Genomic DNA, 14,084 nt, shown 5'->3' with positions numbered 1-14,084 from the left:
ACATCCCGCCACCGTCAGTACAGGACGCATTCGTATCCGAACGAGGCATTCAACTCTTTCGCCGTGCCAAGTTTCAGCATGTCGAAGACCCGGATCAGTCGACATAAACACCAAGCCTCCCAAGCTTCATCTACCTTGAACCAATGATCATGATGAGGCCCCCGCCGGCTCGACTGGCTTGGTGTATGTAACCTTCTCCACAGCGACATTCTCGACACCGTTCGCATCCTTCCGAAGTTGATACACGTACAACGTGAGGGAAATCCCTTGAACCTGCAAAATAGTCAGAATCAGGCGCCCTAGTCGACAGGGTATGGAGGTGACATACGTCCATCAAGCAGAAGCTGGGCACGACATCTTCGGATGAGCCGGCCGAAAAGGCCCCAGTGGCACTCCCCGGGTTCACAAAGAACTTGTCCATGTACTCGAAGCACTCGAACTTGTGGGTGCCGCCCCAGCAGAGCACGTCCACGTCCAGCTTGTTCGCCTCCGCCAGGAGCAGGTCAGGCTCATTGCTAACCAGCGTGAAGCCCTCCAGGAAGCCTATCCGGATGCTGCCGTGGGTCACCACCTGTGTGAGCGGGAGCGAGGTTGCCTCGACGTCAAAGCGGCCCTTGACGATCTTCAGGTCCGGCGCTATTGTTCGGAGGTACTCGTATGTGTGCTTGTCGGTGAGGTTGCCGAGGCATAGTGTCTGTCCAATCTTGCCTGGCGCGAGTAGCTTCCTGAACTGGAAGGGAGATGGCACCCGGTCAGCCGTGACCAAGGAAGGACGAGACTGTTGAAGCTAACGGAGCACGTACCTTGGCAGGGATATCGAGGGCTCGGTCGGGGATGTGGAGGTCGCCAATGACAAGTATGAGAAAAGCCATGGCAAAAGGCTTTGGATTGGGCGGCGATCTTCGATTTGTACTCGTAGTCGTAGTCCAACGGTCAAAGCAGATGTCAAGGTGTGTACTCGGGAGGCAGGTAGCGGTAAAGAGCCCCGGTGACGGGCAACGTCGAGGCGAATGAAAGATGCAAGTTCAATAACATGGAACTGTCTCACGACATATTGCTTCCCGTCGAATCTAAACAATCACCTATCAATAAGGTGCGATGACCTGGGGCACAATGCAATTCGAATTGACCAGTTCGTTCCTAACCGGGCATGGAAGCTCTGGCAGCTTGAACTGGAGCTGACGACAGTTATTTGGTACCTAGGTACCTCCCTAGGCTGAGTGCTGTGGCGCATGATGTGGCTTCAATTACAGGGGTTCGGCCTCTACCCCAGCCGTGGTACATTGAGGCTCAAGCCCGAAGAAGCTCCCGGTGTGCAGCTGTATTTGCCGGGCTGTCCAGGGAGTCCGTTCCCCACCGTGCAACCCCTCACTCGCCCGAAGACGGAGATGAAATCTCCTTGTCGGCGAAATGGGCTGCGAGTGTTGATGTCCCGGCCAAGGTCCCGGCCAGTCCAAATACATAATCTCCTCAAATCCAATTGGTCCTGGAAAGAATAACCTTTTTACACAGGCTTGTCATCGTCCCTCGATTCTCTGTGTGTGCCACCTTAGCCTGGTACAAGGAGAGATCTTCACTCACCCCTTACCGACCTATTCCGTCATCCGCAGTGGCTTACACACCCCATCGGCTAAGGCTGCTTGGGGCGGCTTCTGGAATGCCCCGCAGCACCCCCTCCATCTCCTCGCCCTCCAAGCGGCTTTCTCTCATCTCGAGCCACTTCGCCGACCAGCAACCCCTTGATATACCGTCTGGCACTGCCCTGCTTCCAAAGTCACAGGCCCGTAAACTGTCCAAGTCTGCCATCATGTCTTCCCAACCAGACCATCCAACACTGCTCATTCCGGGGCCAATTGAGTTCGACGATGCTGTCCTACAGTCGATGAGTCATTACAGGTGCGTTCACTTCTCAATTTCAACGAACAAACTTGATATCATTGTTCGTGGGCCTTCAGAGACTGACGGGCAGCTTTGTATACAGCGAGAGCCATGTCGGGCCCGGTTTCGTCGCGACTTTTGGAGACACGCTCTCCATGCTCCGGAAGCTATTCCAGACAAGCGACCCTGCCGCGCAACCCTTCATCATCTCTGGCTCCGGCACACTTGGTTGGGATATCGTAGCTGCGAACCTGGTCGAGGCTGGCGAGGATGTCTTGGTCCTTAGCACCGGGTACTTCAGTGACGGGTTCGCCGATTGCTTGAAGGTGTACGGGGCCAACGTGACAGAGCTCAGGGGCCCTGTTGGGGGCCGGCCCCAACTCCCAGAGATTGAGAAGGCCTTGTCTGAGAAGAAATACAAAATGATCACCGTCACCCACGTCGACACCTCCACGGGTGTGCTGAGTGAGCTGGAGAACCTCTCAGCCCTGGTCCGCAAGGTGTCTCCGGACACCTTGATTATCGTCGATGGAGTCTGCAGTGTTGCATGCGAAGAGATTGCGTTCGACAAGTGGCAGCTCGACGGTGTCGTCACTGCCAGCCAAAAGGCCATCGGCTGCCCAGCCGGTTTGTCGATATCCATGTTCAGCGGCCGGGCCATGAACGCACTCCAGAACCGCAAATCCCCACCATCGTCGTACTTTGCGTCGATGAAGAACTGGGCTCCAAGTGAGTGCATATCAGCAGGGCTTAGATCGGGAGAGCGTGGGTACTAACGGGACCAGTTATGCGAAACTATGAGGCCAAGAAGCCGTCCTACTTCGCAACTCCCTCGCCGCAGCTGGTTCACGCTCTTCACACTGCATTGACCCAGATCCTCTCCAAACCTGTCTCGGACAGGTTCGCGCGGCACAAGGAGGCGTCAGACAGGATCAAGAAGGCGGTGGCGGAACTGGGTCTAAAGCAAGTTGCTGCAGACCCCGAAAACCAGGCTCATGGCATGACCGCCATCTACCTCCCCGAGAATGTCAAGGCTCCCGAGTTACTGCCGAAACTGGCCCAGAAAAAGGTTGTCTTTGCGGGCGGCATCCATAAGGAAATCGCGCCAAAGTATATTCGTTTCGGACACATGGGTGTCAGCGTGGTAACTACTGCCCTCACTCCACACTAGACTGAATATTGCTGACAGAAAGTAGCTAAATCCCGAGAGGGGTGATGTTGAAAGGGCTCTCGAAGCCCTGCGCGATAGCCTCGCGGAGTGTGGATATCAGAAGGCATAGGATGGTATTGAGACTAGTGGCCGGTACTAGAGTCAGTTACTGTTGCGGACGAAGGTCACAACATGCCCAAGGATCTACATTTCATTCGATTCCGGGCCAGGCATTAGAAGTTTCTAGATAGAGGCAACTAAGTACCCAATGAGTAGAAGATGATCATCCACACCACAAAGGCCCTCTTGCATCATAGGCAATTATAGAAGATGGTGCGCTCAGCCTGTTGGAATCGTAGAGGATGCCAAGTATGATACAAGCATATTGGATTTCTAGCCGCCTACTTAAATTAGGCGCGCAATGTATCTAGGTTGGATCGAGATGATCCAATGCATCCATTTCCTCGGTCCCGTCTCGGAACGGCCGGGGCGGGGCCTCCCGGAGACCAGGCCGGAAAAATGAAAGTCCTAGGAGCTAGGTTACCGGGGTTTGCCTGGTGTCTTACCTAATGAGGGGCTGTATCAGCGGAAGGCTGTGTGGCTGGCGGGGCAGAGGAGCTCTCAACCCGACCTTCGTAAGTTCATCCTACCTACCTCGCCATAAACAACCTAAGCTTCCCGACTTCACCACACGACTCCTCCACCCACATCTCCTCAATCAGTCTTTGAGAGATTTATCTGGCAGCTCGACAGTTGCACACAGATTGCCTTTCTCACAAGCCCTTTACACCTTCCCCGCACACGCGCCATCGCTTTCTGCCACCGCCTGGAGGGCTATCAGCAAGGCAGCTATCTGCGACCATGGCGGTCTCCATCGAAGAGTTGGATGCTACCGTCCGAGCCTTTTACGAGGGCCGCGGTGAGCAGGTAGGGCTTGCCTTCTGCCTACTTGCACTGTCTGATTGTATACTGATATTTCCTCCGCAAATTTAGCAAAAAGCTGCCGAAGCAGCTCTGAACCAGGTAAGTTCCTACCTCGCCATCTCGTGATATCGGTCAATCCTCCCGCTAACCCAGTCTGTAGTTTAAAGAAGACCCCGATGCTTGGCTTATGGTTGACAATATTCTCTCAAAGGCGACATATGAGCAGACGAAATGTATGTGGGCTGTAATCTACGGTTATCCAGGCGGACCATGATGTGCTGACAAATAACAGATCTTGGGTTGCAAGTCTTGGACAATGTCATCATGACAAGATGGAAAGTGCTTCCTCGAGAGCAATGCCAAGGTCTGCACTTGACTGTCGTTGCACTGCCGAGATCCCCCCAACTAACATCCTGTAGGGATCCGGAACTTCGTCGTCCAGTACATCCTCCAGTGCTCCAGCTCCGAGGAGAACCTGAAGACCGAGCGCACCCTACTCAACAAGCTGAACCTGGTTCTTGTCTCGGTGCTGAAGCAAGAATGGCCCCACAACTGGCCGACGTTCATCAACGAGATCATCTCTGCCTGCCATTCGAGCCTGTCGATCTGCGAGAACAACATGATCATCCTGCGCCTGCTATCAGAGGAGGTGTTCGATTACTCGGCCGACCAAATGACGTCTTCCAAAACTCGCAACCTGAAGACAACCATGTGTGCCGAGTTTTCCCAAATCTTCCAGCTCTGCCAGGAGATCCTCAATACCGCGACTCAGCCAAGCTTGGTCAAGGCCACCCTCGAGACTCTCTTACGCTTCTGTAACTGGATCCCACTGGGGTACATCTTCGAGACACCTCTGATAGAGACGTTGAGGACGCGATTTCTCGAGGTGCCGGAATTCCGAAACGTCACCCTCCAGTGTCTGACCGAGATTGGTGGTCTACAGACCGGCGGGCCTAACCAGCCCAACACCTATGACGAAAAGCTAGTCGCCATGTTCACCGAGGTCCTGACGACAATCTCCAACTTCATTCCCTTGACTTTGGACTTGAAGTCTACATATCCCCAGAGCAACTCTCGGGATCAGGAGTTCATCCAGAACTTGGCACTCTTCCTGTGCAATTTCTTTGGAATGCACTTGAACGTGAGTTTCTTGCCCCCTGAACACACTCGAAACGAGTCCGGCCCAAGTACTCACACTACCCGCAGCTCGTCGAGAATCTACCCAACCGTGACTTCCTCACCCATGGCCACTTTTACTTGATCCGGATTTCCCAGATCGATGACCGAGAAATATTCAAGATCTGCCTGGACTACTGGCTGAAGGTGGTGCAAGAACTGTATGAGGAAATGCAGGCTCTGCCCATCACGGATATGCACCCCCTTGCCTCCCTCCACAGTCTCCAGACAGGCAGTGGTGCCCCAAACCCTGCGGTTCTCGGAAATTTCCCCCTCCGAAAGCACAAGTACACCGAAATCCTCTCCAACCTCCGCGTCGTGATGATCGAAAAGATGGTCCGGCCAGAAGAGGTGCTCATCGTCGAGAATGAGGAAGGCGAGATCATCCGCGAGTTCGTCAAGGAGAGTGACACAGTCCAGCTCTACAAGACAATCCGGGAGTGCCTCGTCTATCTCACTCATCTTGACGTTGTCGATACCGAGACGATCATGACCGAAAAGCTTGCACGCCAGGTAGATGGCACCGAGTGGTCATGGCACAATTGCAACGTGCTCTGCTGGGCCATCGGCTCGATATCGTTGGCCATGAACGAGGAGACGGAGAAGAGATTCCTTGTCACAGTGATCAAGGATCTACTGGGGCTGACGGAAATGAAGCGCGGAAAGGACAATAAGGCGGTTGTTGCCAGTAACATCATGTACATTGTTGGCCAGTACCCCCGCTTCCTGAAGGCTCATTGGAAGTTCCTTAAGACGGTCGTCAACAAGCTCTTCGAGTTTATGCACGAATCCCACGAGGGTAAGAAGATACTCGTACCGCCGGCATACGCATACCACGCCGCTAAGCTAACTTCCATGACAGGTGTCCAGGATATGGCATGCGATACGTTCATCAAGATTGCCAAGCAATGCAGACGCCATTTTGTCGCCCTCCAGCCTAGTGAGCACGAACCGTTCATCGACGAGATAATCAGGAACTTGGGGAAGATCACTTGCGACCTGACGCCCCAGCAAGTGCACACCTTTTACGAGGCGTGCGGCTATATGGTAGCCGCCCAGGGCAATAGGAACCAACAAGAGCGCCTTCTCGCCGAGCTCATGAGCATTCCCAATGCGGCATGGGATGAGATCATTCGGCAGGCCACCAACAATCCCGCTATTCTACAGGATGCCGATACCATCAAGGTCATTGGCAATATCATGAAGACCAACGTCTCGGCCTGCTCCTCCATCGGCCCTTACTTCTATCCTCAAATCGGACGCATCTACCACGACATGCTCCAAATGTATCGTGCGACCAGCCAGCTGATATCCGAGGCTGTTGCTCGAGAAGGTGAGCATTCCTGCCGGATTTACCGTTGAGGGGGGCATTGCTGACACTCTTTGTAGGAGAGATTGCGACGAAGATGCCAAAGGTTCGGGGGCTTCGAACGATAAAGAAGGAGATCCTGAAGCTCATCGAGACCTATGTCGACAAAGCTGAGGATCTACAGGCCGTACGGGCCCAGATGGTTCCTCAGCTCCTGGATTCGGTTCTGGTTGATTACAACCGCAATGTTCCCGGAGCCCGCGATGCTGAAGTTCTCAAGGCCATGACGGCTATCATCGCCAAACTTTCTGTAAGTTGACGTCCACCTATGGCATATACAGTGCCCAACTGCTTGGAAGCCTCCTGGTTCCATTGCTAACTCTTCATACAGGCCCTGATGGAGGACCAAGTGCCCATCATCATGGAGAACGTATTCGAATGCACCCTAGGCATGATCAACAAAGACTTCTCTGAATTCCCCGAGCATCGTGTGGAGTTCTTCAACCTCCTCCGAGCCATCAACCTGCACTGCTTCCCAGGTGAGTAAAATCCAACCAGTTGGAGCTAGTCCAGTGAGTCACTAACCCGTTGCAGCCCTGCTCAAGCTGGACAACAGGCAGTTCAAGTTCGTCATCGACTCTTGCTTGTGGGCCAGCAAGCATGACAACCGCGATGTTGAAACCGCTGGACTCAACATGTGTCTGGAGCTCATCAACAATATCGCAGAGAAAACGGATGTGGCAACTTCGAATGCCTTCTTCAACCAATTCTTCATCCCGATTCTCCAGGATGTCTTCTTTGTCCTGACCGACCAAGACCACAAGGCCGGCTTCAAGACGCAGTCGATGTTGCTCATGCGCATGTTTTACTTTGTGCTACCCGCCGATGGCTCGCCGCCCAAGATTCAGGGGCCGATCTATGGGGCTGATCAAGCACAGCCCGGCACCGAGAACCGCGAGTTCTTGGCCAACTTTGTCGGCACTCTCTTGAAGAATGCATTTGGGAATCTGACAACGTGAGTATCGCGTATCGCATCTGCAAATATTGTTTTTGAAGTTGTACTGACTTGGGACAACCACAGGCCTCAAATCCAGGCGTTTGTCGAAGGGATGTTTGCGTTCAACACCCAGTATGACAAGTTCAGACTGGCATTGCGTGATTTCCTCATCTCCCTGAGGGAGTTCGCTGGCGACAACACCGAGCTCTTCCTGGTCGAGAAGGAGCAGCAAGAGCGAGACGCAAAGGCTGCCGAGCGTGAACGACGATCCAAGGTCAGCGGCCTGCTCAAGCCGTCTGAGCTGGAGCAGGACGAGGACGAGCTATGACTTAGGGTAGAACTCAGGAGCGAGTTTGGTCCAGCCCCTGGATCTAACCGGGCATCACCAGCAGCTCGGGACAGGCCACTGGAAAGCCAATCGGATGGCTGGGAATTCTATGGATTGTGATGGCCATCTTCTCGCCTGTCGGCACCGGCTGACCACTAACCTTTTTCTTGTTTGTTAACCTGTAGTGATACCAATAGAAGGCTCGGGACCTGTAGCCAGTGTGGAAAAGGCGACCTCGATCCAATCTTGATCCAGTCTCGATCGAACCAGCTTCAGAAGTAGTCAACACTATGGTCTCTTCTAGCTCGGAAACAAGATTTGAGAGAACCCCGCGTCGGGTTTCGTGGTGCTAGCATGGCGGAATGTCCAAAAAAAAAGGGGTGATGGACGCGACGTCCCAGCAAAGGGGCGGCAAGTTGTGCGTACGGCCGAGTTAGAGGAGCCTTTCTCGGAAGGGATGAGAGACATGATGTAAATAAGTGGATGAATAACGAGTACATCCAATCTTACTGCCAGAGGAACCTGCACTCTCTTCTGACGTTGGTACCTGACTCGACCGACCCCTGACAAGTTAGCCATCACCATCCGCTATCCTCGAGGGATCCATCCACCGTGGACATCAAGACGCCATCACATAGTTCCCTCCACCAGTGATCTCGCAGGCACGCCTCGAGTGTCCTCGTTGAGACAACTGGGTTCAGAACGAGGTAGGCCCACATGCGCACAGGAGAGGCTTGCTTGCATGCATGCTTGGATCGGAAGACATCCGGAAGGCATGCCGGTAGGATCATGCTCTCTGTCCCCCCAAGGGCTCTCTCTCCTCCTCTGAGAGGTCGAGAGGTCGGGCCGTGTTTGCCCCTGTTTTTCGGCATCGTCCCCGGTGCTTCACTGTTACTTTGAGGGTTATCTGCCACGTATTCAGACTCCTTGATGCCTAACAGAGAGGGTGGATCCTAGGGAGAAACTGGGAAGCGAGGATGGGGGAAAAGGAAAGCAGTTACTGCGCCAGTGGGAGAAAGGTATCATCTATTTCCTCCCCTACCGCACTATGGCGATGTATCAAGTGGAGAAGGCACGCTTTCTCTACGGGGCGGGCGATCTACGGATGGGCACTACGACATGGACACATGATAGGGACGGCCAGTGGTAAACAAGTCCAAAAGCCTGGAACCGGGCCTCGTAGGTATCCGGACATTTGTCACAACCAGACCATCCCAGCCACGGCTTACAATGTGGCGGGCGTGCTGGACGTGCATGTCTTCGGATGAAAGGTCGCAAGGGGAGGGCATTCGTGATCAACTGGGGAAGGGGTGTGTATCAATGTTCGTATTTCCGATGGCTTTGGGGTGCAGATATATCACCGGGTAAGAAGATTGCCATGGACTCGCACGCCGGCAATGCTTCAAAGGTACTGAAGAAGGTCACTTGTCCAGTACTCTACTCGACCTTGGACCGTTCTGGAAGCACTGATAAGACGGCTGCTGCCATCCTTCTAACTACCTGACTTGCTACGTCAAGAAGGGGAAAGGAGATGGTTGCCACGCATTGCCCAATTCGGCGAGTTCAAAGCCAGCTGGGCCCATGAAGAAGAAACTGAAGAGGTAGGCTGGCCTTTGGTAGTATTCGACAGCTTGAACCTTCGCCCCGGAGGGTGGGCATGATGGCATGATGCCTGTCCCTCTCACGCGGCTTGGGATACTTGAGATAAGGCGTCCGGCCAAGCTGAGAAATGGGAGCCCGCAGACGTTGGTTGGGTCGGCCAACCCTGTTGGCGGCAAGACAGCGACCTCAGCCTGCAGACAGGCATCTTGAAGCTCAGTCAGTCCGGCGCCCAAGATGGAAGCGGTTATAGCTGACCTTGGATGGGTGTCAGTCAAAAAAGTCTCGTTATCAGCCCCCATTTAACCGCCGTAATCTGGCAAGGGGGAGGGACATCTGACGTGAGCAGATAACACACATGTGAGATACCCATAGTATACATCCATCTGTGAGTTGCGGGGAGGCAGCCCAATCTGCCATCATTCCATTTTCAGTGCCTCGATCGGGAGGTTGCATTGAAGCCCTTCCCTGATCCGGCCAGAATCAATCTACCGTCTCTGCTGTTACACGAGGAGAGCTTTGCGCTTGCACGGAGGTGAGAAGGAGACTTGCCCAGCTCGTGATTGCCGCCGCACCAATCTCGCGCCGTCGTTTGTGATGCCCTCCTGCCACACCCCCTTTGACCGAAGTCTCACCTGACTCGGCCACGATACAGGGGGGGGGACCATCAAATATTTTCGTGGGTCATCAAGGGAAGCAGGGGTGCGGTCCACGAACTTGCTCGCTGGGTACCGCACCGAACCATGGATCGTTCAAACTGATTCTTTCCCCTGCCAGGGAGGGGCCTGCCCAGTCGTTACCAAGAATGGCCTCGCCGCTATGGCTATGGGGGCTAGAACCATACTACGGATCCGTACACTACTGCATAGTACAGCCTTCGGGGCGGGGGGGTACCACTTTGCCACGTGAGCTATTGTGCGCGCGCGTTCGTCAACAGCCAGAATCACTGCGGCTTGACTAGGTCGCCCCCCTAGGAGCTTTTGTTCCCTCAAATCCAGACGGGGGAGGACTACCTCCTCTCATGGTCTTTAGGCAGCGTGTATCAAAACCATGCTAGATGTGACGAAAAAAGGGGAAGACGCATCCAAGGCGGCTGGTCCGTTCCCATGGGAGCAGCCTAGGACTCGCCGGTTGGGCCTGGTTGGTTCCTCTGGTTCTGGTTTGCGCAGTCCGTGAGCTCGCCGTCTGCGGGTTCTGCGCCACCACAGTCGAGGCAACCTTGGTCCTGGGCGCCTTTTCCCTTCTTGGCTTCCCATGCTGGGGGGACGGACGACAAGAAAAGTATGGGGAAGTGAAGACCAATGGCAGCGGGGAACCAAGGACAAGCAGTTGGTGATACATTGCCTTGGATAGCTAGCTCCTTTGCTCCTGCACGCTTGAAGATGGCAATATTCTCCGCTCCCGTTTGCCTAGGTTGTAATCTGTAGAGCCATGGGACCTGCCAGACTATGTAACCCCCCGCACCCCCAGACTTGTGACAAGACTGAGCCCGTTTGGCCAGCACGTATCCGTACATACCTACATGCACTAGTGTAGGTACACTCAAACCTGTCCGGCCTAGTGTTGGTTCCATTACAGGGTCCTCGACACTGGTCGAATCAATGTCAAGAATGACCCCGCAAGCCGAAAGTAATGGAAACAAAATGGCTTCCAGTCGGCGGGAGCAACCAGCACTGGAGATGCGGAGAGTTGCACGAGACGTCAATAGTGACTTGTCAGAGTGATTTTTGGATGCTGTCACACAAGCCTCGACTTGATGTACGGATATGCAGAGTATTGTCCCAACAGAAATCCACGCAGCAGCCTCTTGTGTTGTTGGTTGCCCGAACTTTCTACTCGGATATGACAGCTGATCACAATTGCATGCTGCTGTATCCGTACCACAGTACAAAGTAGTACTCGGGCTGGGGACTCGTTCTGCCCAGGACCCCAGCCAGCCGCACTGGCGGCGGCTTTTTTGGTGGCAGGGGCGCTGCCAATGTTCAATAAAACAATCCAGGCAGTTTCCGCATCCTACACTACATAGCCAATTACATAATAGAGATGCGCGCTAATGCAAGCCCCAGGACTTGCAAGAACCTTCTTTTGCTAAACCACACAATATATATTCGATATGCAGCATACGAAGTGGTAGGTAGCCTTGAAACCGAGTTTCATCAAGGGTGAGGCTGGGAGGATTCTACTCAACCTGAAAGCCTAAATAAACATCTTTCTCTGTGCATGCGCTACATTGGGCAGCCCGGCATAAGAGAAATAATGAGGAGTTTTGCACTTCGCAGTCTCATGGAACGGAGCAGCAAGTTGATGACCCTGTGGTGTCTGGCAAAATCTGGGTGAGATAACAATGCAGAAGTTAAATTGCCCAGGGACCCCTGGGCGGCTTTTCTCGCGATCCAAGATCTGGTCTTTTTGAAGCACAATCTTGGCTAGGCAATGCGGGGTCCGTTCTCTGGCTTTGTTTGGCAGCTACTGTGTAATTACACACTTTCTCGTGTAGTGTCCGTTGTAGCGACCAGGCTCCCTTGCTGCACAAAGATGCGAGTTTCGATTCTCTCCCTGTCTGTCGAGCTGCTTGCCCCTTCGTCTGGCATTGACCAATAGCTAAAGCCGATCCTCAGGCGCCATGGCAAGCTGCTAAGTTTCTTTTGATGTACGCCGGGGTCTGATGCAGCATTTGACTGGGTAATTTTAATACATATTTTCGGCGCCTACCACAACTCTTTGACCTCTTGACAACAACTTTACTGCGTACGAACAGTGGCGGCCCTGAAATGCTGAAATGTGTGCGAGTCTCCACCACCTACTGCTAATAGCCAGCTAGTGTGGAAAACTCGCCAACCTGCCCATGATCTTGGCTAGGAGATTTTCCATCTCCGCGAAGATCTTATTTCCTCTAGTGTACCTATGTACGCGTGTGTAGTATAAGCGGACTAGACCCCACGCACTAATACGCTAAGCCGAATCCACCTGGCTAACCGAGGCCTGCCCCTGCTTCTCCGCAATTAATGTGGACACACCCCGCACATTTGGGCTTGGCACGCGAGCGCAACTCGTGCATCTGGAGGAGGGATCCAAATCCAACGTCGGAAGGGATAATGAGTTGATCAAGTGGTGTAGCCTCGAAGATAATGGGAGTGTACGACTGTAGGGCAAGGCGCAACCATGGATGTATGCCTCTTTGCTTCAGTTTGTTTGCGGTTGACATGGTATTGCATGACGACTTAAACCGCCTAAATACATACATATAGCTCCTTCGGAGGCATATTAGGGTTAGGGTTTCCCTTGGCCTTCTACAATCCGGAGGTCCGGGGTTGGCGACACTAATATTGTTGAACGGTCCCCAAGTGCCATTCATGAGTGGCTGCTTGGCTTCATCTTAACCGAGATCGACTGGCCCAGCGAACGTTAGCAGCCATAATCCCTTGCTAGCTGCCAATGTGGGTACAATGTACGTATTCAAAATGTGTTTCCCTGCATAAGCCAATCCACAACAAAACACACTAGCGTAAAACGGGTAGATCAGGAGAATTGGTTCAGAGAGAGACGTCATGCAATGAGTGAGATGGACACTAGACACTAGTTGAGACTTAAGTGTCCAACTATTTTCGAGGATGCACAGAGATGGTGTCCAGAATTGCCTGGCACCTGACATAAATGACGAATCCACCCGCCTTCAAGGTGGATGGAGGTCAAAAGAGGATGCATTCACACCATCACCACACAGGGTTTGTATCAGAAGTTTTTTACGAGTTTTTGGGTAAACACTTTCCATCTCCCTTGCTGCAGTGTTCCGGGGGCCCGTGTGAGTTCCGTCTCCGATCGTGACTGCTTCAACTTATTTATTTACTTCGGAATATCCCGTACTCTTCCCAGCAATACATACCAGCGGCGGGTGTAAAATAGATGCGCATCTCAGTTGGGGCGCAGGCGAACAGACGAACTACCCACGTACGTAATATGGTGCCCCATCTGGCCAATTATACCGAGTTTTGAAAATTATGAAGACGATCGGGTGCTCCCCGCATCCAAAAACCATCCACACACTTCATGCCCTTGAAGATGCATACCAGCGAATCACTGCTCTTGGTCGGTGCAGCCAAGGCTGACAATCGGTTGTCGCGGTTGTCTTCCAATGGAAAGTGAATAGCCCCGTTGCATCATACCCAGTTCTTCTTCGAAGTAATCTGCCAAGAGTCCAGGGCCTCATTCCAGTCAAATCCTCCAAAACGGCTAAAACCCACGATGATCATTTGAGAGAGACAGCAGGGACTATCAGAAGACCGCTACGGTACGAATCTGTCTCGAAGCAAGACCTAAATATAGAGCAAAAGACGGTCGGCTCTACTGGACCCACTGCGTATCAATATGTAAGTAGTGAAGGGAGGTAGTTCTGCTACAGGTATATGAGCACATTCGAGTCAAACACTCCTACAGTCCAGTTCTGAATCCGCGTGCATACGGGGGAGACGATGAAGAGGATTTGTTTCCTGCGCCTGGCATTCCTTAACGGTCTTCTATTGGCCGACTCCTGAAGAGGTGCAGCAAATTTTCGAGAGAGAGTTGAGGGAACGTAACAATTTGATAGGTGGGCCAAATGCATGTCTGTCTCAAAGTCAATACAGTTGGCAGACGCTGCGGGGTAGGGATCTGCAACAGTGATTCGCTCTCGGTTTTGAAGAGCGGGCCTGCAAGCAAAACTGAGAGTAGCTTAGCGCCAACGACA

At 53.1% G+C, this 14,084-nt stretch overlaps 3 protein-coding genes across 3 annotated transcripts; 2 read left to right on the top strand and 1 right to left on the bottom strand.

Moving 5' to 3' along the window:
* Positions 1 to 54: 54 nt before the first annotated feature.
* On the bottom strand, positions 55 to 1,155 carry QBC33DRAFT_521878 (Metallo-dependent phosphatase). The gene is made up of 3 exons (XM_060426491.1): positions 804 to 1,155; positions 329 to 730; positions 55 to 273 (listed from the first exon to the last, which is right to left on the bottom strand). Exons 1-3 carry the CDS (start codon positions 870 to 872, stop codon positions 148 to 150), a joined length of 597 nt encoding a protein of 198 aa, XP_060288816.1. The 5' UTR covers positions 873 to 1,155; the 3' UTR covers positions 55 to 147.
* A 180-nt stretch (positions 1,156 to 1,335) lies between these two features.
* QBC33DRAFT_521874 (pyridoxal phosphate-dependent transferase) lies at positions 1,336 to 3,410 on the top strand. Its single transcript, XM_060426490.1, has 4 exons — positions 1,336 to 1,896; positions 1,982 to 2,607; positions 2,664 to 3,022; positions 3,075 to 3,410. The coding sequence occupies exons 1-4, from the start codon at positions 1,658 to 1,660 to the stop codon at positions 3,156 to 3,158; spliced, it is 1,308 nt and encodes a 435-aa protein (XP_060288815.1). The 5' UTR covers positions 1,336 to 1,657; the 3' UTR covers positions 3,159 to 3,410.
* A 72-nt stretch (positions 3,411 to 3,482) lies between these two features.
* On the top strand, positions 3,483 to 8,051 carry QBC33DRAFT_19448 (CRM1 C terminal-domain-containing protein). Its single transcript, XM_060422539.1, has 11 exons — positions 3,483 to 3,955; positions 4,022 to 4,051; positions 4,113 to 4,185; positions 4,245 to 4,316; positions 4,372 to 5,093; positions 5,159 to 5,927; positions 5,991 to 6,461; positions 6,518 to 6,747; positions 6,829 to 6,976; positions 7,032 to 7,452; positions 7,519 to 8,051. Exons 1-11 carry the CDS (start codon positions 3,890 to 3,892, stop codon positions 7,760 to 7,762), a joined length of 3,246 nt encoding a protein of 1,081 aa, XP_060288814.1. The 5' UTR covers positions 3,483 to 3,889; the 3' UTR covers positions 7,763 to 8,051.
* Positions 8,052 to 14,084: the final 6,033 nt, after the last annotated feature.

The sequence above is a fragment of the Phialemonium atrogriseum genome (assembly GCF_030411735.1).
Source record: "Phialemonium atrogriseum strain 8032-3 unplaced genomic scaffold QBC33scaffold_1, whole genome shotgun sequence".
NCBI lineage: Eukaryota > Fungi > Ascomycota > Sordariomycetes > Cephalothecales > Cephalothecaceae > Phialemonium > Phialemonium atrogriseum.
Note: the sequence above shows the minus strand (reverse complement) of the source record. Positions and strands in the feature narration are given on the sequence as shown.